Consider the following 24,585-nt stretch of genomic DNA (forward strand, 5'->3'; position numbering starts at 1 on the left):
TGACCTGAAATTTTAAAAGTCTAATAAATGTTTTACATCCTCCTCAGCAGCAGCATTTGTGTGTTAATCCATTTTTAAATCATTTAAATCATCCCTGCAGCACAATAAAGCAGCTCTTCCCTCTCTGGGCATCTCTAAATGAGCTCTAATTGTCGTCTGAGTTGAATGTAATTAACAGAGATGCTCCATTAGCAGGTTAGCTCATGTTCCACTCGTTTAACTTGTCTTTAAGGAAGTTATTCCTCCACCTGGTGAAGCTCTTTCATGTTGCTGCCAAATCAGCCGCGAACAAATCATGAATCTCTGTGAACTCAGAGCTCAAAGTGCTGCAGAGAAATCAGGGCAGCGTCTCAAATTAATCCTCCTTTTATCATCTGACGCAGTTTTCCCTCAGGACAGCTTCTGTCATTGTTTTCATGCTTTTATCGTGTATATTTATAAACTGTATGGATGCAGCCAATTACAGGAACTCAGAGCTGGACTACAAAAGTATCAGAAGTTTCCCTTTTATTGCTTTCAACATTGAATAATCGGCAATTTAATTTGGCTTTTATTGGCAAGAATTTATAAAAGCAAACAGAAAGTAATGTCAGTTAATTAAAAATAGAAAATGTAAAAGTGAGTCTACAAGCATGAGACCAGGAACATGAATAAATCTGACTAGAGCAGGACCTCCTCAAAAACTGAGACTAGAGAGGGAGGCCACCAAGACTCCTATGACTCCTCTGAAGGAGAAAGAGACTAGAGAGGGAGGCCACCAAGACCCCTATGACTCCACTGAAGGAGAAAGAGACTAGAGAGGGAGGCCACCAAGACTCCTATGACTCCTCTGAAGGAGAAAGAGACTAGAGAGGGAGGCCACCAAGACTCCTATGACTCCTCTGAAGGAGAAAGAGACTAGAGAGGGAGGCCACCAAGACTCCTATGACTCCTCTGAAGGAGAAAGAGACTAGAGAGGGAGGCCACCAAGACTCCTATGATTCCTCTGAAGGAGAAAGAGACTAGAGAGGGAGGCCACCAAGACTCCTATGACTCCTCTGAAGGAGAAAGAGACTAGAGAGGGAGGCCACCAAGACTCCTATGACTCCTCTGAAGGAGAAAGAGACTAGAGAGGGAGGCCACCAAGACTCCTATGACTCCTCTGAAGCATGGTGGTGGTAGCATCATGATGTGAAGCACGGTGGTGGCAGCATCATGATGTGAAGCATGGTGGTGGTAGCATCATGATGTGAAGCATGGTGGTGGCAGCATCATGATGTGAAGCATGGTGGTGGCAGCATCATGATGTGAAGCATGGTGGTGGCAGCATCATGATGTGAAGCATGGTGGTGGCAGCATCATGATGTGAAGCATGGTGGTGGCAGCATCATGATGTGAAGCATGGTGGTGGCAGCATCATGATGTGAAGCATGGTGGTGGTAGCATCATGATGTGAAGCATGGTGGTGGCATCATCATGATGTGAAGCATGGTGGTGGCAGCATCATGATGTGAAGCATGGTGGTGGCAGCATCATGACATGATACTAATACTGACTAAATCCTGACTATAACAATCTGTGGCTTTTCCTTTTTCCAGTCCTACATGATGTTCAGAACGTGTTGATGTAAACAGAAGCTTCTCTGGTAGAACTCCATCTGTTCTGATGGACAGATGGACCTTCACCTCCACCTCCACCTCCACCGTTCCCCAGCGATCAGCTGCAAGTCTAAAAGTTTAACAGTCTCCGCCTCGACTCGCTGCTAAACTTTGATTTTTTTTCGGCGAGGCTGCGACCTGAACCTTGAAGGAAAGTTTGTGAAGTGGAGCTGCTGCTTCCAAATCTCTTTTATCCGGGTTAGATCCCCGTGAATCCAAGCTGCCGGCAGCCCAGCTAAACGTGGAACAGTCCATCTTTCATCTTCTCCACATCATCTCTGCTCAACTCTGACAAACATGTGGCTCCGGTTTCATCAAAACACATCGGCTAGCGGCTAAAATAAGACAGATTAATTAGTGCTGTGGCTCATTTTTACTTATTTTATTGTGAAATGTCAGCTGACTTGATGCACTGATGCAAAGATGGAAGGAAAAGCAGAAAAAGTACATGTTTAAGATGCTGCAGGCAGGAAAAATAATGAGTTGATTTTTTTTAATCTCTTTTCTGGTTCATGTGACTGGAGTTTGCAGGTTTGACCTCTTTAACTTTGGGAATGTACAGTAACAGGAGCTGAAAACCTAATTTTTATAGACTTTTTGGCAGATTTTGTCACATAAATGGTTTTAAAATGAATCCTCTGAACTCCAAGCAGCAGTTTCTGGGTGTTTTCTTCATTGTGGTTAATTTTTCACTGCAATCTAAAATCCTGAAGCTCTATGAAAACAGATCATGAAGAAACAGAGGGATAGAAATTTTCAAAGAAACTAAAATTTTGAGTCAATTTGGGTTCTGAATAGTTTTGAAGATGAGTTTTGTCATTTTAAGCATTTTTTTTGTACAATATTTGAGTAATTTTGGAGTAAGTCATTTCCGCCTGGTCAACTTTCACATAGTTTCGGAATTTTGTGATTTTTGGGTAATTTTTTTAAGACATCATGGACAATTTTTAAAATGCTTTTGGACAATTTCCATCAATTTGGGCAATTCTGAGTAATTTGTACAATATTTGAGTCATTTTGGAGAAGTTTCAGTTCATGTCGGTCAGGTTTCACATAGTTATGGACAAAATTTTGTCATTTTATGCAATTTTCTAAGACATCATGGGCATTTTTAAAAATCATTTTGTACAATTTCTGTCAATTTGGGCAATTTTCAAATTATTTGTACAAATTTTGAGTCACTTTGCAGAAGTTCTGAATAGTTTCGAACATTAGATTTGTCATTCTGAGCATTTTCTAAAATAGTTTTGTACAATATTTGTCAAATTTTATGTATGTCATTTCGGTCTGGCTAATTGTAAAAAAAAGTGGGGAATTTTGTCATTTTTAAGCAATTTTTTTAAAGACATGATGGGCAGTTTTAAAAACCCTTTTGGACAATTTCTGTCAATTTGGACAAATTTTGAGTAATTCTGGACAAGTTTCAATTAATTTCTGCCATGTTCCAAACAATTTTGGACAAAATTTTGTAATTTCAGGCAATTTTTAAAGACATCATGGGCATTTTTAATATTTTTTTGGACAATTTCCATAAATTTAGGCAATTTTTGAGTTACTTTATGCAAATTTGGAGTAATTTTGGAGAAGTTTCTATTAATTTCAGCTACGTTCCAAACTGTTTTAGATAAACTTTTGTCATTTTAGGCAAATTTTTATATGCGCAATTGTGGACATTTCTTTTCATCTTCAACACACCAAGTCATTTCAGCTAACCTCCAAATAGTTCTGGAATTTTGTCATTTTTGGCAATTTTTGTAAGACATCTCATGGGCAATTTTTAAAATCCTTTTGGACAGTTTCTATCAATTTGGGCAACTTTTGAGTCATTTTGTGCAGCTTTTGGAGAAGCTTCAATTAATTTCTGCCACATTTCCAAAAGTTTTGGATAAACTTTTGTCGTTTGAGGCAAGGTTTTTTTTATATTCTCGGAAAATTCTGAGTAATTTTGGACAATTTCTGTCAATTTGGGCAATTTTTGAGATGTTTTGTACAAACTGTCTGCCTTAAATGTCTCATTTGCTGCTGTAACGATGCAGATGTCTCCACTGTGTGATTAATAAAGTTTTATCCTGTAGTATTACTGGTGTGTGTTTTACCTTGCAGAGTGTGACTAATAAAGTTTAATCCTGTAGTGTTACTGGTGTGTGTTTCACCTTGCAGAGTGTGATTAATAAAGTTTTATCCTGTAGTATTACTGGTGTGTGTTTCACCTTGCAGAGTGTGATTAATAAAGTTTTATCCTGTAGTATTACTGGTGTGTGTTTCACCTTGCAGAGTGTGATTAATAAAGTTTTATCCTGTAGTATTACTGGTGTGTGTTTCACCTTGCAGAGTGTGATTAATAAAGTTTTATCCTGTAGTATTACTGGTGTGTGTTTCACCTTGCAGAGTGTGATTAATAAAGTTTTATCCTGTAGTGTTACTGGTGTGTGTTTCACCTTGCAGAGTGTGTGACGTGGACTCAGCCAGAGCTCCACAGTTGGACTGGACCAGCGGACCTCTGATGGTGATTAAAGAACTCCCTCTGTTGGTGAGCGCCGCCTTCAGGGGGGCGACGTGGTTGAACTGGACGGAGGACAGGCAGCCGATGAAGCCTTTAGACGCCGCCTGCAGCACCTCCTCGTTCAGGTTCTCCATCCCTGAGAACAGAGCCACCTTTCAGAACAGAAGAACCACAGCAGCAGCGTTTTCCGTTTTTAATTCCTGAACACTTACTGGTGACCTTCCCCAGCGTCAGCGATCTGATTAGGATCAGCTCCGCATCCGATGACAGCGTGTACTTTCTGTGGACGTCCTGGTCGATCTGGTCGAGTGGAGACAAATCAAATAACAAGGCGGTTACAAGAAACCCAGACTGAAGCATGGCAGAGCGCTAATGGTGTTGGTGTGTTCCTGAGCCCACGGTGGAGGAGCTGCTGGAGTGGTCTGGACCTCCTCACCTCCGCCTGCTGACTCAGACGCATCGCTTAACATGATGAAGAGCAATAAAGCTGCAGGATTCGCCTACCGACCGCCTGCAGCGGAGCGTTTCCAGTCCGGGAGAGATTCCATTACTTCAGGAGACTGATTCCAACACCTCCTCTCACCCAAATTCAATTTTACCCTCAGAGCATGTACCATCGGCCAGAATCAGCTGATTAATTTAATGTGCTGCACGTAGGCGGGATTACATGATCCGACTGGACATCAGACAGACAGGAAGAGATTAAGATCGACTAAAAGACACACAAAATCAACACAAACTAATGCAAAACGACCATAAAGACACACAAAATGACCAGAAAGTGATTAAAACTGACAAGAAAACAGACAAAATCAACACAAACTAATGCAAAATGACCAGAAAGTGATTAAAACTGACAAGAAAACACAAAAAATCAACACAAATTAATGCAAAATGACCAGAAAGAGAATAAAACTAACTGAAATAGATGCAAAATTAAGAAAAACACACACAAAACAACAGCAAAGACACAAAAAATGAACACAAACTAATGCAAAATGACCAGAAAGTGATTAAAACTGACAAGAAAACACAAAAAATCAACACAAATTAATGCAAAATGACCAGAAAGAGAATAAAACTAACCGAGATAGATGCAAAATTAAGAAAAACAGAAACAAAACAACAACAAAAACACATAAAATGACCAAAAATAGATTAAAACTGACAAAAAAACACATAAAATGAACACAAACTAATGCACAAAGACAAACAAAAAGAGCAGAAAGAGAATAAAATTGACTGAAAAGATGCAAAATTAATGAAAACAGCCACAGCAATAACACACAAAATGACCACAAATTAATACAAAATGACTGCAAAGACACAAAAGAATGACCAAAGACATTAAAACTTACTAAAAAACACACAAAATGAACACAAATTCTCACAAAATGACCACAAAGACACAAAAAATGACCAGAGACGTTAATACTTCCTAAAAAACACACAAAATGAACACAAATTACGGCAAAATGAACACAAAAACACAAAAAATGACCAGAGAGACATTAAAACTTCCTGAAAAACACACAAAACGAACATAAATTAATGCAAAATGACCACAAACACACAAAATAATCAGAAAGAGAATAAAATTGACTAAAAAATGTGCAAAACTAATGAAAACAGGGATCATACTGTCTGACTACATCAGTCGACCTGACTCTACTCTGAATCGACCGTTTTGCGTTGGAAAAAAACCCACATTTCTCTGCCATCGAGATGAGTTTCTTTTCAGACAGAATGTTAAAAAGTTAAAAGTGTTTCTGAAGTCGGTGTCCTTTATAACGACGAGGCCACTAGAAGCAATTAGTAAAGGTCAGGAGGAAAACATTTGGCCCATGTCCAGAGCTTTGAGTTGTCCTGATAAGGCCAAGAGACAAAAACAATCTCCAGAATCCAGCCGGAAATGATGATAAACCCATGCAGAAACACAACAGAGAATCAGACGGCTGAGGCTGAAAAAACAGAAAATTATTCATTCATTCAGACGCCAGAGATCAGCTGTTTTTAAAAGACATTAAGTCAAATTATAAAAGCAAATATTAAAAAGAGAAAAAGAACATTTAGCTAAATAAAACCAATAAACATGATCTGTCTGATAAAATCATCACAACGCAAATTAAAATAAAGTCATCTGAGAAACTCTAAATGTGCAAACAATATAATTATTCTGCAGAAAAACTGTGTGATTAAAATGTGAAATTAAATACGGTGAAGTAGAAGAGCTCAGTGGGAGAAGCAAAGAGACTCAGAGCAATAAAAAAGAGATGCAAAATGACCAGAAAGAGATTAAAACTGACTAAAAAACATGCAAAACTACCACAAATTAATGCAAAATGACAAATAAAACAATAAAACATTGTTCAGTAGAAAACCAAACTGATTAGGTCTCTAGAAGTGTTTCATAAAGACGACAAATGTCTTGTTTTGTCCAACAACATTGAGTTTACGGCCATAAAGGAGGAAAGAAAAGAGCAAATATTCCATTTAAGACGCTTCAATCACAGAAGGAGGCCGTTTTTATGAAAGGAAATCAGTCAAACTGATTAATCAACAATCAAAACAGCTGTTGATTAATTTAATAGCAGGAAAAATAATCAGTTATTTGATAAACTATCGCAGCTCGATTTAAATGTTTAAATCTTTATTTCACACTTCACTGAAAGTTCAATCTAAACAAACTGATGTCATGTCGAGATGATAAAACAACTGAAAACACAAAACAAACACAGAGACACACAAAACGGTGCAAAATTAATGAAAACAGACACAAACCAACAGCAAAAACACACACAACAACTAGAAACAGATTAAAACTGACTAAAAAAGGTGCAAAATGAACACAAAGAGACACAAAACAAACACAAAGAGACGCAAAACAACCACAAAGTGACGCAAAACAACCACAAAGAGACTCAAAACAACCACATAAAAACACAAAATAACCTCAAAGAGAATCAAAACAACAACAGAAATGCAAAACAACAACAAAGAGACACAAAACCACAACAAAGAGACACTAAACAACCTCAGAGACAAAACAAACACAAAGAGACGCAAAACAAACACAAAGAGATGAAAACAACCATAAAGAGACACAAAACGAACACAAAGAGACACAAAACAACCATAAAGAGACGCAAGGCAACCTCAAAGAGATGCAAAACAACAACAAAGAGGCACAAAACAACCTCAAGACGCAAAACAACCCCAAAGACACGCAAAATGACCTCAAAGAGACACAAAATGACCACAAAGAGACACAAAATAACCTCAAAGACAAACAAAACAACAGAGATGCAAAACAACAACAAAGAGATGCAAAACAACCGAAAAGAGATGGAAAACGACCACAAAGAGACACAAAACAACCATAAAGAGACGCAAGGCAACCTCAAAGAGATGCAAAACAACAACAAAGAGGCACAAAACAACCTCAAGACGCAAAACAACCCCAAAGACACGCAAAATGACCTCAAAGAGACACAAAATGACCACAAAGAGACACAAAATAACCTCAAAGTCAAACAAAACAACAGAGATGCAAAACAACAACAAAGAGATGCAAAACAACCGAAAAGAGATGGAAAACGACCACAGAGACACAAAACAACCACAAAGAGACACAAAACAACCTCAAAGAGACTCACACTCAGAGCTGTGGAACATTTAGTTCATCTACAGGTAACATTTATGATTTCCTGCCATCAGCTGATTGGTTGAACAGCATGCATGACTCTGGGCTCACCTGTATATAGAGGTTCTTTCCAACTCTGTGGATTCTGATTCGATGAAGACGTCCGTCTGCCAGGTTGTTGAGGGCGGGGCTAAACACATCCGGACTCCTGTCAGTCTGCAGGTGATACCAGATCTGAAGACTTCCTGGAAACAAAACACAAAACAGACATACTCTTATTGGAAACAGTTTTTAATGAACAACATCACAGGGTTTAAAATGTGGGAGGAACAAGAAAGATACTTGTGAGGAAGGCAACCAAGACACTTATGACTCCTCTAGGTGGTGGCAGCATCATGATGTGAAGCACGGTGGTGGCAGCATCATGATGTGAAGCATGGTGGTGGCAGCATCATAATATGAAGCATGGTGGTGGCAGCATCATGATGTGAAGCACGGTGGTGGCAGCATCATGATGTGAAGCACGGTGGTGGCAGCATCATGATGTGAAGCATGGTGGTGGCAGCATCATGATATAAAGCATGGTGGTGGCAGCATCATGATGTGAAGCACGGTGGTGGCAGCATCATGATATAAAGCATGGTGGTGGCAGCATCATGATGTGAAGCACGGTGGTGGCAGCATCATGATGTGAAGCATGGTGGTGGCAGCATCATAATATGAAGCATGGTGGTGGCAGCATCATGATGTGAAGCACGGTGGTGGCAGTATCATGATGTGAAGCATGGTGGTGGCAGCATCATAATATGAAGCATGGTGGTGGCAGCATCATGATGTGAAGCATGGTGGTGGCAGCATCATGATGTGAAGCATGGTGGTGGCAGCATCATAATATGAAGCATGGTGGTGGCAGCATCATGATGTGAAGCACGGTGGTGGCAGCATCATGATGTGAAGCACGGTGGTGGCAGCATCATGATGTGAAGCACGGTGGTGGCAGCATCATGATATAAAGCATGGTGGTGGCAGCATCATGATGTGAAGCACGGTGGTGGCAGCATCATGATGTGAAGCACGGTGGTGGCAGCATGATGGCGTTCCTCAGCAGCAGGTAGAGGCTAAATCAGTGCAGTAAAATCTATAGAAATCCTGGAGGACCTGATGCCATCTGAAGAGAAGACTGGTTTTCCATCCAGACTCTTATTGTGAAACCTCGGAGTGTAAACTGAATTTCAGGTTGAAGCACCACAGAGTTTAAAACGTGTCTTCGCTTCTCTAAAAGCAGACATCAGAGCAGAGCTTCACACTGAAACTGTGGCTGCTCATGTATAAATAGAGCTCTTGCGTTCCGGCTCCTTCAGCCGCCTTTCGAGAGTCTACAAATATTTATCTCATGGCTCTCCGCTCCACGACTGAACAAGTCAATATGAGCACAGTGCTTCTCCCCACGGCGCACACAAAAACACACAAACACACAAACACAGCAGCGGCCAGATCAAAGAGTCAGAAAGCTATGCATTGTCAAGTGGAGCCGGGTCAATATTACAATTCCCAGCCTGTAAGTGAAGGGCTTTGTGTTGTGATTCCCTTGTCAGATCCTGAGAGCTCCGACACATGAAGGTCACCGTGAATGAAGAGCCTCCTCCGCCCTTCACGGTTCGCACAACAACCAGAGAGCACGAAAACCCCGCTTAAATACGAACGCTGTTTTATTTTTGTTTTGCACGTTTGTGAGTTGGCCGGACTACAGAGGAAGCAGCCAGAGGTTAAATCTCTTCATTGGGCGGTGAGCAGTGGAGCGCTGAGGGGGCGGATGGAGTATTATGTTCACACCAGCAGCTGTGGTGCCAGGAAGATGCACATTAGCCGACGGCTCACTGTCAGCTCCCATCGCTTCGGGTTTAAATAAAGCTTCTCAGGTGCTAATCGCGTGTTTCACACACGGTTTTGACGAACACGTCGTCTGCACACGCTTAAGTAAACCTGCTGTGGCATCTGGAGAGCAGCTGGATCTCAGTCGGATCCCTCTAATTTAGACGGGTTTTTATTTCTTCCACGATCTCTGTCCGCCTCCGAGTGAACCTTCGTGACCGTCAAGTGGACCGATTTGAAGACATGGAAGCCTGGGTAATTATCATCTGGTAACCATGGCGACGCATCTGTGTCAGCCTGCGAATGAGGGGAATTTTCCCTCATAGACGCTGGAAAATAAAAGAAAAACAAGCTGGTGTCTGTCCTTCACCAGTCAAAGCTTTATAGAGACAAAGAGAAAGACTCTGTTGGAAAAAAGCTCCAATTAAATCTGGACTAGAGTTCACCAGAAGACGTGGTGACTCTGAAGACACCTGGAAGAAGGTTCTTTGGTCTGAGGAGACCAGGATGGAGCTTTATGTCCATCAGAGTAGACAAACATCATCACCAACACACCATCCTCACTGTGAAGCACGGTGGTGGCAGCATCATGATGTGAAGCTGTAGGAAACCACTCTATCAGGCCTGTTTTTACCTCTTTGTTGAACACGTATACAAAAGAAATACTTAACTTTTGCTGTAATAGGATAGCAGATTTAAAAACTTTTACAGCAAAAGTTAAGTATTGGCTGAAAGAAAAACAAGAATGTACTCACTTATGACATCAAAAAGGTCTGACTGACTGTGGATTGTGTCATTGTGTGTGTGTGTGTGTATGTGGGTGGGTGGGTGTTATAGGTTTTTAATGTTTTCTGTCCTGTTTTTATTTGTGTTGTTGATCCTTTGACTACTTTTACTTAAAAGCCCAACCAGGGACGGGAGTTGCAAATTAGCTCAATGCTACACACTCTATATGTAATGCATCAGTTCTATGTGTTCTATGATAATCGCATGGTCCCTGATCAAATAAATGAATAAAATAAAACAAATAAAATAAAAACTGATGTTAAAAAAGGATTCACTGCCTTTGGAAGTTTTCTCCTTTCATTGTCTTTTCAATGTTGAGTCGTGATCATTTTTTTAAAAAAAATTTTGACAATAACTTACAAAAATAAAAGACTCTTTCATGTTGAAATTAAAGCAGATTTCTCCCAGGCAATGTCAAGTGATTGCATAAGTGTTTACTCCCTTTACAGTGACTCACCCAGTTCACCTCAGGAGCAGCCAGTTGGTTCTAGAAGCCACCAAGTTGATGAAATAAAGATGATCTGAGATCAGTGATTGTAGTATAAAGACTCCTGGATTTGAAGGCCCAGTCTCTGCTAGATCAGAACTCCTGGATAGAACTACACCATAAAGACTAAAGAACCAAGAAACTCTGAGAAAACGTTGTTGAAAAGCATCAGTCAGGACGATACAAGAACATTTCCAAGTTCCTGAAGATCTCTTGGAGTCCTGTTAAATCCATCATTAAGAAATGTAAGATGGAACATGAATAAATCTGACTAGAGCAGGACGTCCTCAAGACCTGAGAGACTAGAGAGGGAGGCCACCAAGATTCCTATGACTCCTCTGAAGGAGAAAGAGACTAGAGAGGGAGGCCACCAAGACTCCTATGACTCCTCTGAAGGAGAAAGAGACTAGAGAGGGAGGCCACTAAGACTCCTATGACTCCTCTGAAGGAGAAAGAGACTAGAGAGGGAGGCCACCAAAACTCCGTTGACTCCTCTGAAGGAGTTCCAGCTTCAGCAGCTGAGATGTTAGAGACTGTTCATCCAACAACTGTTGTCTGTCCTTCACCAGTCAAAGCTTTATGGAGACAAAGAGAAAGACTCTGATGGAAAAAGCTCCAATTAAATCTGGACTAGAGTTCACCAGAAGACATGTGGAGACTCTGAAGACACCTGGAAGAAGGTTCTTTGGTCTGAGGAGACCAGGATAGAGCTTTATGTCCATCAGAGTAGATGATATGTTTGACCAAACACTGAACATCATCACAAACACACCATCAACACTGTGAAGCATGGTGGTGGCAGCATCATGGTTAGAAAGCACGGTGGTGGCAGCATCATGATGTGAAGCCTCAATCCAACTGAGAATTTATGTCTGGACTTGGAAAGTTCTGTTCACTCATGATCCCTGTGGAACCTGACAGTTTGATATGTTTGCAAATACTAATGAGGTAAAACTGCAGCATTCAGATGTTGAAGAAGTTTTATTTTGTAAATTCTTCTCCAAAAGGCCAAATTTTATCAACCCTGACTTCATGCTGAAATGCACTAAGGGATCTTTTCATGGATGCTGTGACTTTAACAGACTAAAGAAGCACTAATGTTCCTCCCCTTGTGTCTGAACTTGGTTTAACCGTCTGAGGTTGGAGGTTGAATAAAAGATGACAATGCTAACAGGATATGATAGCTGCTACATTAGCTCCTACGTTAGCTGCTACATTAGCTCCTGCATTAGCTCCTACGTTAGCTGCTACATTAGCTCCTACGTTAGCTGCTATATTAGTTCCTACATTAGCTCCTGCATTAGCTCCTAGATTAGCTGCTATATTAGCTCCTACATTAGCTCCTACATTAGCTGTTACGTGAGCTCCTACAATAGCTCCTACGTTCGCTCCTAAGATAGCTCCTACGATTGCTCCTACAATAGCTGCTACATTAGCTTCTACGATAGCTCCTACAATAGCTGCTACATTAGCTCCTACAATAGCTCCTATGATAGCTGCTACATTAGCTCCTACATTAGGTCCTACATTAGCTGCTACATTAGCTCCTACACTAGGTCCTACATCAGCTCCTACGATAGCTGCTACATTAGCTCCTACCTTAGCTGCTACTTTAGCTCCTACAATAGGTCCTACATTAGCTGCTACATTAGCTCCTACACTAGGTCCTACATTAGCTCCTACATTAGCTGCTACTTTAGCTCCTATGATAGCTTGTACATTAGCTGCTACATTAGCTCCTACATTAGGTCCTACACTAGGTCCTACATTAGCTCCTACATTAGCTGCTACTTTAGCTCCTATGATAGCTTGTACATTAGCTGCTACATTAGCTCCTACATTAGGTCCTACACTAGGTCCTACATTAGCTCCTACATTAGGTCCTACAATAGGTCCTACATTAGCTGCTACATTAGCTCCTACACTAGGTCCTACGTTAGCTTCTACGATAGCTGCTACCTTAGCTCCTACATTAGCTGCTACTTTAGCTCCTATTATAGCTTGTACATTAGCTGCTACATTAGCTCCTACATTAGGTCCTACACTAGGTCCTACATTAGCTGCTAATTTAGCTCCTATGATAGCTTGTACATTAGTTGCTACATTAGCTCCTACACTAGGTCCTACATCAGCTCCTACGATAGCTGCTACATTAGCTCCTACAATAGGTCCTACATTAGCTGCTACATTAGCTCCTACACTAGGTCCTACATTAGCTGCTACTTTAGCTCCTATGATAGCTTGTACATTAGCTGCTACATTAGCTCCTACATTAGGTCCTACACTAGGTCCTACATTAGCTCCTACGTTAGCTCCTACGTTAGCTCCATTATGGACCGTCTTTCTCTACGTGGCCTTAAAGGTCGGCGTTGTCAGACTAGCTTGCTGCTGGTTATCGGCGCAAATTCGTTAGTCAAAGATCACCGAAGTTGAATCTGACAAAACAGATTTGTACCCAATCAACACTTTCCTTCGATTCCCGGCGGATGATCTTTATCTCCGCCCATGTCTCTGATTGCACTTCATCTGCAGAGGTTTTCAAGTGACAACAAGACGTAAACGTTTGGTGGAAGAAGCTAACAGTGCAGCTGCTAAATTTATCCGTCTTCCTGTGTGAACATCTTTTTTGCCACTAATGAAGGCTAAAGATCGTCTTCAAAGCAGGATATAATTACCGAGCTGTACGTCTGGTTTTCAGTGCGTGTGTGAAGGGATACTGTGTGAGATTCGTACCGTTCCTGGCCAGGATGACGGCGATGTACTGCTGGCTGAAGGTGCTGACGGTCAGCAGCATGGCGGGCCGCTGGGAGGTGACGAAGCTGAAGGCCACGTCCTCTCTGGCCCGGCTGTCGGTGGAAACGCTGGAGGCCTGCGAGCTCCTGTTCTGCATCACCGAGAAGGGCTCCTGGAAGGTGTAGGTCACCGAGGACTCCCGGTCGAAGGACACCGACACCTCTGAACACACAGCGAGAGGAAAAAGATGTTTTTTTTAGAGCAGGAGGTGGAAAATGTGCTTCTGTGTGCAGCTGAAACAAAAGCTGTGGAGACGTTTAAACTGCTATAAAGAGCCCAGATTCTGCTGCTTGCTGCCTTATTTACATTTTAAAACACCACAGATTTCTAATACTACATGAAACATGCACAAAGCATTTTGAAAATTGTCAAACTAACTCAAAAAGGTACCAAAATTACTGAGGTCTTCTTCAAAATGCTAAAAAATTTGCCCAAAATCTCTTAAAAATTGTCCAAGATGACAAAACAATATGAAAATATGTCTATGTCTGCAACATGCCCAAAATGAATCAAAATTATTTTAAAATGCCTCAAAGAAGCTGACAGTATAGAGAAGAAAAATGACAAAAGCGACAACAAAAAGAGATGAAACAATATAAATGAGACATAAAATGAGACACAAAACAACATAAGACATAAGATGAGAAAACAAGACAGAAAACAAAAAACTAGGCACAGAATGACAAAATGAGACTGAAAACAACAAAAATGAGACACAAAATGACAAAGACAAGACACAAAATGAGAAAAATGTGACTGAAAACAACAAAAAAACAAGGCACAAAATGAGAAAACAAGACAGAAAACAAAAAAACATGGTACAAATTGCCAAAAATGAGGTATAAAATGAGAAAAATTTGACCTAAAACAAAAAAACAAGGCACAAAATGAAAAAAAGACAGAAATTAACAAAAATGAGAAAACAACATAAACAAGACACAAAACAACATAAAAAAGATACAAAATGACAAAAAACAAGACAAAATGAGAAAAATGGGACAGAAAACAACAAAAATGAGACAAAATGAGAAAACAAGACAGACGATAAAAAACAAGGTGCAAAATGACAAAAATGGGACAAAATGAGAAAACAAGACAGACAACAAAAACAAGGTACAAATGACAAAAAAGGCATAAAATGAGAAAAAAGACTGAAAACAACATAAAAAGATGAGAAAAATGAGCAGAAGAATAATGAGACAAAGAACAACAGAAACGAGACACATGAGAAAAATTAGACTGAAAACAACAAAAATGAGACACAAAATGAGAAAATAAAGACACAAAATGACAAAACAAGACAAAACAAAAAAATACGGTACAAAATGAGAAAAATTAGGCATAAAATGAGAAAAATTAGACTGAAAACAAAAAATGAGACAGAAAACAAAAACGAGGTACAAAATGAGAAAAACAACCTAAATGAGACATAAAAGGACAAAACAAGACAAAAAACATTTGTGGGTTTGACTGTCATGAAAATTGACTCTCAGATAATCAAACTAATTCAATATTTTCATGAAAACTGAGGCCCAGGTGAGGTAAAAACAGGTAAATAAACTGTCATAGATCCTAAAGATAAACCTCTAAACCTGTAAATGTGCAGAATATCAACCTTTTTAATGAATATTTTAGATAAAATCATGAAATAAACCCGGTGGAAGTCCGTCCACGGCTGCTTTCCTCACATGTGGAGGTTTACACAACAACTGTCGGCTGGATTTACTCACCCACCTAAAAATAACCGGTGTTCGTGTCGGCCGAGCATAAAAACACGTTTCAGTATTTCATGCTATCTGAGGTGTTTTCATCACTTAGGGCAATTTATCAGATGTCACCTGACTCCCTCTGGATCCACGCCGGGCCTCGCTCTACCTCTTTCTGTTTGCTTCCACACATTCAGCCCAGATCCCTGAGACCTACTAACAACTGTGATGAGCAGAACTGGTTCATTTCTGCTTCAGGTTGGCTCATCCTCACAGTCAGCCGTCAAAAACTGAAACCAGGCTGGAAAGTAGAACAGCGGGATCAACTACATCCATCACCATGCTGCTAAACTGTCCAAAAACACTTCAAATATTTAGAAAAATGTCCTAATTTGACTCATTTGTCTTGAAAATGACCAAATATTCTTCTAAAATGACTCACAAATTGTCCAAAATGACTCAGTAGTTCAAAAATAGTTGAAAAAGACCTACAATGTGTTTAATATGCCTCAAAACTTCTTAATAGTTACTCAAAAATCTTCTAACATGACTTAAAATCTGTCCAAAATGACTCAAAGCATCTTGTAAAAGCCTCAAAATCTGTCCAAAATGACTCAATATCTGACCAGTGAGGTACAGACTTACAGCAATATAGCAAAAAAATTAAAACTTAAACTTAAGTCTTGAAAACTACTCAAAGTTTCCAGAATAACTTGTTAACAGTTACTCAAAAACCATCTGACATGACTTCAAATCTGTCTAAATGTCTTGAAAATGACCAAATATTTTTCTAAAATGACTTTGCAATCGTCCAAAATGCCTCGAGACTCCTTGATTATTACTCAAAAATGATCTAAAATGACTCAAAATCTGTACAAAGTGACTCTAAGCATCTTGAAAAAGGCTAAAAAAAATGTCCAAAATGACTTAAATATTCTTAAAAAATTATTCAAAGTTTCCAGAATGACTCAAAATTTGCCAACAATTACGATTTGTTTAATATGCCTCAAAACTACTTAACAATTACTCAAAAATTAATAAAAATTACTATAAGAGTCTTGAAAATTTAAAAAAAATTGTCCAATATGAATTCAAACCCCTTGAAGATTACCTGAAAAGTTTCCAAAATGATTTTAAATCAGCTAAAAAATAGCTAAAAAATTGTCCAACAGGAAAAAAAAAAACTTGTCCAAGATGATAAAATGTGTCCCCCAGAATGAGTCAAAATATTGTCCAAAATAATGTCCAAAATAACCCAAAAATAATTGAAATTGCTCCAAAATCTCCCGACATTTTTCCAATGCAGTAACAACTGACAGCAGTAGGATGAATTACTTTCTTCACTATGCTGATGTTTTACAGAAGTTAAATTAAAAAATATTCATATCTGAATAACAAATGCACCAAAGCACATCATTAAAGTTCATTAGAACAAATAAAGTCGACGACAGTCTGAAGCTTCTCCTGCAGGACAAACATGATGAATGAACCAGACTCAGAAAAACCTTTTCACAAAACACTTCAGGACACCTCAGCATGTGGAAAACTAATATCTTAACTTTCAGATTACATTTTCTAATAGAAAACAGTCAAACCAGGGCAATGACGCAGAAAATCTCTGGACGCCAAAGCTAATAGAGTAAATAAATAAGAGAAAATGAACCTGGCTGAGGTTTTATTCTGTCATAAAGCAGCATAAATAAAAGCAACAAAAGATGTGAGCCTCCAGTGTAAGCTGAGGACACGAAACACTCCATAAAACACATTTTAAACAGCACAGAAAGCAAAGAGAAGGTGGAGAAATCACTAAACTACAATAACTCACTGCCCAAAATGACTTGAAATTGGTCTAAAAATGACTCAAAGCTGCTTAAAAATGATCCAAACACTGTAGAAAATGTCTTGCTACTTGTCCAAACTGACTCAAAACTTTGCCAAAATGATGCAAATTTAGTCCAAAGCAACTCAAACTTACCAAATTTTCTCAAGAACCAGACTAAAACTTGTCCAAAATGTACTTAGAAAGCGTCTTAGGTATCTTTAAGCCTGGACAAAATAATGTAAAAATTGTCCCCAATGACTTGAAATTTGTTTGTAATGTCTTAAAATTTGCCCCAGAATACTCAAAGCTGCTTAAAAATGATCCCAATACTGTAGAAAATCAAAACTTTTCCAAAATGACTCTGAACTGTCCAAAATTGCATAAGACTTCTTTAAAATTACTCAACTTTCATCCAAACAGACTCAAAGTTGCCAAAATTACGGAAAATTGGTCTAACAAGGCTAAAAATTGTCCAAAATTTACTCATAAAGTATCCAAAGTGTCTTTAACCCTGGACAACAGAAACTGTCCTAAGTTCCTATAAAACAACAGATTCAGAGGACGAGGCAGAAAGACAGCAAAACTTGAGAAACTTGACTCAACAATGACTTAAAAATGGTCCAAAATGACTAAAGTCCACAGACGAGCAGCTGAAAAGAGACATTTTGAACCATCCTTGAGCCATTTTCATGATGTTTTGAAACCTTATGAATAAATTTTGCACAATTTTGGCAAGTTTGAGACACTTTGGAAGTGATTTTGGACAATTTCCAGGATATATTTTAGAAATTGCCCAAAATGACTCAAAGCTATGTGAAAATTAACCCAAAACTGTAGAAGATGTTTTGAAACTTGCCCAAAGTGACTCAAAAACAGGACTAAAAATTGTTTAAAACATACTTAAAAGTGTCTGAATTGTCTTTAAACCTGGTTAAGATTATGAAAAATTGTCTGCAATGACTCAAAATTGTCTAAAATGTCTTGAAATTTGCCCAAAGTGACTCAAAACTTTGCCAAAATGACTCTGAACTGTCCAAAATTATTAAAGACATCTTTAAAATTACTCAGCTTTTGTCCAAACCGACTTAAAGTTGCCAAAACTATGGAAAAATAGTGCAACAAGGCTAAAAATTTGTCAAAAATTACTTAAAACTTCTTGAAAATTCCTCAGAAACTGTCCAGTTTGGCTGAAACTTTTCCAACGTGTCCAGAAAGACTCAAGAATTTTCCAAAATGATGCAAACTTTGTTCAAAGCATCTCAAACGTGCCAAACTTAATCAAAACCCAGACTACAAATAGTCAAAACTGTACTTAAAAAGTTTTAAGTGTCTTTAAACCTGGACAAAATTGTCTAAAATGTCTTCAAATTTGCCCCAAAATACTCAAAGCTGCTTAAAAATGACCCCAAAACTGTACAACATGTCTTGAAACCTGCCAAGAGTGATTTAAAACTTTGCCAAAATTATTCTAAACTTGTCTTGAAAACTGTCCAAAATTACGGGAGGCTTCTTTCAAATTATTCAACTTTTGTCCAAATCAACTCAAAGTTGCCAAAATTACGGAGAAATGGTGCAACAAGGCTAAAAAAAATGTCCAAAATTTACTTAAAAAGTGTGTTAATTGTCGTCAAACCTGGACAATGATATCATGAAAAAAAATTGTCTGCAAAGACTGAAAATTGTCTAAAATGTCTTGAAATTTGCACGAAGTGACTCTAAACTTTGCCAAAATGACTCCAAACTGTCCAAAATTACTTAAGACGTCTTTCAAATTACTCAGCTTTTGTCTAAACAGACTCAAAGTTTCAAAATGCCAAAACTGTCCAAAAGCTACTTAAAAAGTGTCTTAACTGTCTTTAAACCAGGACAAAAGGATGAAAATGTGTCAAAAATGACTGAAAACGTCTTGAGAATTACTCCGAAACGACTCAAGAATTTTCTAAACTGATGCAATTTCATCCAAAGCAACTCCACCTTGCCAAAGTTACTCAAAAACTGGACCAGAAATTGTCCAAAAAGTATTAAAAAAGTGTCTTAAGTGTCTTTAAACCTGGACAAAATTATGCAAAAATTGTCCACAATGACTGAAAACTGTCTAAAATGTCTTGAAATTTGCCCAAAATTACTCAGTTTCATGAAAATGACCCTAAATTTGTACAAAATGTCTTGAAACCTGCCACGAGTGACTCAAAACTGGTGCAAAATGACTTAAGACACCTTGAAAGTTGCCCACAAGTTGTTCAAGAGCTCTTTAAAGTCGCCCTCTGCCGCACCAACACACTAAACCAACCGGTGGATGGATACGTTGGTGATCAGGTCAGACAGGAAGTGTCCTGGAAGTAGAGCTTTAGTGAAGTTAGATCAGTACTTCCTGTTTCCCTCCATCTAAACTTCCTTCAGCTCATCCAGAGTCCCAGCTGAGTTTCCTCCTGGAGGATGTGGAGGCGTCCTGGGCCAGATGAGATATATAATGTTAGAAAATCCCTCCGCTGGTTCCAGAAAACCTCAAACAGGATCGGTCCAGGAGGAACCTAATCAGAACCACCTCAGCTGGAATCTTTAGAACCCCAGGAGGATCTGATCTCCCTCTGGATGTCTGAACCCAGAAACTCATCTCTGCTGCTTCATTTTTCAGAGTTTAATCCCACAGATGAGGTTAAATTGACAGAAACATCGACAGTTTCCTGTAAAAATCTGTTTTTTTTGTAACGCTGCAGGGACTGTGTTATTTCATTCATTTTGGATAAATTCTAACTCATTTTGGACAGGTCTTATGTTATTTTGGACTATTTTTGTGTAGTTTTAGACAAAATGCGAGTTCTTTGGACAATACTACAGTCATTTTGGACATTTTTGTGTGTAATTTGGACAGATTTTAAGTTACTTTTGGCAATTTAAGTAAAGTCTAGGTCATTTTGGATGCGACATTCTTTCAGTTTCAGCTCTAAAAATCTGCCTTCATTTAACCTTCAGTCCATTAGAGTCGAATCTGTGGATCAGAATCTGGAACTCAACAGAACCAACTAGGGCTGGTTGTAGAATCTTTAAAATGAAACTGTGATTCAGCTGCTCCGATGTTGGTTCTGATGAATCTTAGATGTTCTGGAGTCGGACTGATATTGATTAAATGGACTAACGTTGTGTTTGTGTGGTTTAAAGCATCTTGACCCATTTTGGACACAATTGAGTCATTTTTGAACAAAATTGGAGCCATTTTGGACAAAATTTGAGTCATTTAAGACAAAATTGGAGTCGTTTTGGGCAGAATTGGAGTCATTCTGGGCAAAATTTTAGTCATTTAGGACAAAACTGTAGTTGCTTAGGGCAGAATTGGAGTCATTTTGGACAAATTTGGAGTAATTTTGGACTGAAGTGGAACCATTCTCGACAAAATTTGAGTAATTTTGGGCGAAATTGTAGTCATTATGGACAAAATTGGAATCATTTGGACAATATTGGAGTCATTCTGGGCAAAAGTGGAAACATTTTGGACAAAACTGGAGTAATTTTGGGCACAATTCGAATCATTTTGGGCAAAATTTGAGTCATTTGGGGCACAATTGGGGTAATTTGGGGCAAAATTGGAATCTTTTTGGGCAAAATTTGAGTCATTTTGGACAAAATTGGAGGAATTTTGGACCAAATTTAAGTCATTTGGACAGAATTGGAGTCATTTTGGGAGAAACGGTTACAGGTGGTTCCTCCGTAGGCCGACTGAGAACAGTCAGACTGATACTAATTAAATGGGCTAATGTTGTGGTTTAAAGCTCACCTTGGTTACAGGTGGTTCCTCCGTAGGCCGACTGAGAACAGTCACAGACGTATCCGTTGCTCTTCTCCAAACACCGTCCTCGGTTGTGGCAGAGGCTGCTGGAGCCGCTGCAGTAACCGGGGCAACCGGAGCTGACGCCGGGCGTCATCCGGGCTCGTTCCTCCAGGTCGAAGGCGACGCCGTTCACCGTCAGCGAGCGGATGCAGCCCAGGAAGCCTCGCTGCTGGGACGCCGTTCCTCCTGACAGGATGGAGATGGAGGTTCAGTCAGACAGAACAGCCAGAAAACATCTGGAAGAACTTATCAAACATGGTACCAGAAGATCATAGATGATCGAATGGATCCAACAGGAGACAAATTTCTATGTTATTGGTCTGTGAAAAGGTAAAGAGCAGAATGCTCCGATGGTGTGACAGTTTTCAGGTGAACTGCAGGCAGTGTAGAGACTGTAAACATAGAAATAGTTAAATATCTATAGTAGGAGGAGGCAAAAGGACCACAAAAAGACATGAAACCACAAAAAGACAAAAAATGAGACACAAAATGACAAAAACGACACATAAAATGACAAAAATTAGACAAAAAACAAGACACAAAGGGACAAAGATAAGGCACAAAACAACAAAAATGAGGCAAAGCAATGATAAAAAATTAGACAGAACTACTATAAAGAAACACAAAACAACAAATAGCAGACACAAACTGACTAAAATTAGACAAAAAACAAACACAAGACACAAAATGACAAAAAAACGACAAAAATAAGATAAAATGACAAAAAACTGACAAAAAACAAGACACAAAATGACAAAAAAACGACAAAAATAAGATAAAATGACAAATAACTGACAAAAACGACAAAAAAATGACAAAAATAATATAAAATGACAAAAATATTGACAAAACAAGACACAAAATGACAAAAATTAAACAAAAAACAAAAACAAGACAAGATGATAAAAATTAAATAAAAAAACAACAAAAATGAGGCAAAGAAATGATTAAAAATGAGACAGAACTACTATAAAGAAACACAAAACAACAAATAGAAGACACAAACTGACTAAAATTAGACAAAAAACAAACACGACACAAAATGACAAAAAAACGACAAAAGTAAGATAAAATGACAAAAAACTGACAAAAAACAAGACACAAAGTAACAGAAAATGACAAAAATAAGATAAAATGAAAGAAATATTGACAAAAAAGACACAAAATTACAAAAATTAAACAAAAAACAACAAAAATAAGACACAAGATGATAAAAATAAAAAAAACAACAAAAATGAGGCAGAGAAATGATAAAAAAAATGAGACAGAACAACTATAAAGAAACAAAACAACAAATAGAAGACACAAACGGACTAAAATTAGACAAAAAACAAACAAGACACAAAATGACAAAAAAAACGACAAAAATAAGATAAAAGGACAAAAAAATTGACAAAAACAAGACACAAAATGACAAAAAACGACAAAAATAATATAAAATGACAAAAATATTGACAAAAACAAGACACAAAATGACAAAAATTAAACAAAAAAACAACAAAAATAAGACATAAGATGATAAAAATTAAAGAAAAAACAACAAAAATGAGGCAAAAAAAGATAAGAAATTCGACAAAACAACCACAAACACGTGACTACAAAAAATGACACAATATGACAAAAATTAAGCAAAAAATGGAAAAAAGACACAAAATCACAAAAATGAGGCAAAAAATGATTAAAAAAAAAGACAAAATAGCCACAAAGAGCCATGAAACAACAAAAATAAGACACTAAATGAGAAAAGGGAGCCATAAAGCAGCAGCAGGGCAGTAAAACTGTCTCTGTGAGGCTGTAAATAATGTAAAGGGTTAAATATGTGACGCCCCTAAGGCTCTCTGGATGTTAACATGTTGAAGTTTCATGTGATAACGGAGGAAGGAGCCCACAGTGAGTAAAAATGTCGGGCTGAGAGGGTGAAAGCTGCCGAGGCTTTCATTCCCGGGTGTTTCCAGGACGACTGCGGGGGCTTCAGGACTGAATAGAAAGTGTCAGCAGCTCGGTGACAGCTGCTAATTCCTGCTTTCCAGAGGTGGAAGACTGATGACTTTCTGCCTCTTTTTTCTCTCATAAATGAGCGATTGGTTTTCCGTCCAAACGGGGGAATAATCTGCTTCCACGGAGCCCGAGGCTGAAAAACGACGTCCGTTAAATCCTCTATTGTTTCAGATGGAGAGACGTTTACTGCATGTGTTTGGAAGCTCACATCTGGACTCTGAAATTCTTACTTTAGTGGCATATATGGTGAGAGCAGCAGCTTATTTCTTATTAAACATGGACCACAACGCGTCCTTTGATTAAACCAGACGCAGCTCTGTTGTGTTTCATTTGTGTTGCATCACATTTGGTGGAGCTGCAGTGACGAGATTTTACAACAAAAACCTGAGAAGCCATTTTAAAGGTTCAATATCTGCACAAATAAAACTCCCACAGACGTGAAACTTGGTGAGGACTCAGAAAAAATAGCTCCCAGGAAGTCAGAGTGATTAAATGGATCCATCAGCAGATGGAATTTTAATTACTGCCATTTAAAAATCTGAAAAAGTGCAAAATTTTCCATTGGGGTAGTATTGTGGCATACCAAATGGCAATATTAATCCATTTGGACAATTTCTGAGTAATTTTGCGCAGGTTTCAAGCCAATTTTGGACTATTTTGTGGAGCTTTGGACAAAATTAGAGTCATTTTGGACAAAAGTTGAGTCATTTTGGGCAAAATTGGAGTTATTTTGGGTGAAATTAGAATCATTTTGTACAAAATTGGAGTCATTTGACAAAACTGGGGTCAATTTAGGCAAAATTAGAATCATTGTGGACCCATTTTGGACACAATTGGGGTCATTTTGCACAAAATTTGGGTCAGTTTGGGCAAAAGTGGAACATTTTCAACAAAACTGGGGTAATTTTAGGCAAAATTGGAGTAATTTTGGACAGGCTTTAAGTTATTTTAGACGGTTTTGAGTCCCTGTTTGTTCAGTGTCTACCGGAACTACTTTCAGTTGAAAAAATAGTCCCGTTTTATCTCTTGACTGTTGTTTTGTGTTTCATTTTGTCTCATTTTATGTTCAGTTTTTGTGATTTTGTGTCCTATTTTTCTTGTTTTCTATCTCGTATTTGTCATTTTGTGCCTCATTCTTGTTGTTTTCTGTCTAATTGTTGTCATTTTATTCCTCGTCTTTGTTGTTTTCTGTCTAATTTTTGTCACTTTCTGCCTCGTTCTCGTGGTTTTTAGCTCATTTAAATGCCTAACACGTCTCAGCAGTGAGTGCACAAGACAAATTTGCCAGTTGGTCCCAAAACACAGTCCCAGCCATTAAAGGTTAAAAATAATTAACATGACAGTGACAAACGGCAGCGAACATCAGAGCTGCAACGATTAATTATCAGTCAACCATTAAATTAATCAGCAACTATTTTGATAATCAATTAATCAGTTTGAGTAGTTTTTAAAGTAAAAACTATTGAAATCCGTTGATTGCAGCTTCTTAAATGTGAATATTTTCTGGTTTCT

The 24,585-nt window shown here is 38.5% G+C and overlaps 1 protein-coding gene across 4 annotated transcripts in view; it reads right to left on the reverse strand.

The window, feature by feature from the left end:
• Nucleotides 1-24,585, reverse strand: part of cntnap5a (contactin associated protein family member 5a) — a 172,540-nt gene that overhangs the window by 14,513 nt on the left and 133,442 nt on the right. For all 4 annotated transcript variants that reach the window (XM_055015104.1, XM_055015107.1, XM_055015106.1 and 1 more), the window contains 5 exons: nucleotides 21,022-21,261; nucleotides 13,662-13,883; nucleotides 7,895-8,028; nucleotides 4,353-4,440; nucleotides 4,076-4,276 (listed from right to left, as the gene is read on the reverse strand). In XM_055015104.1, the coding sequence (XP_054871079.1) occupies nucleotides 4,076-4,276; nucleotides 4,353-4,440; nucleotides 7,895-8,028; nucleotides 13,662-13,883; nucleotides 21,022-21,261 (885 nt within the window). The remainder of the gene's footprint in view (nucleotides 1-4,075; nucleotides 4,277-4,352; nucleotides 4,441-7,894; nucleotides 8,029-13,661; nucleotides 13,884-21,021; nucleotides 21,262-24,585) is intronic.

The sequence above is a fragment of the Amphiprion ocellaris genome, chromosome 11 (genome assembly GCF_022539595.1).
Source record: "Amphiprion ocellaris isolate individual 3 ecotype Okinawa chromosome 11, ASM2253959v1, whole genome shotgun sequence".
NCBI classification, from domain to species: domain Eukaryota; kingdom Metazoa; phylum Chordata; class Actinopteri; family Pomacentridae; genus Amphiprion; species Amphiprion ocellaris.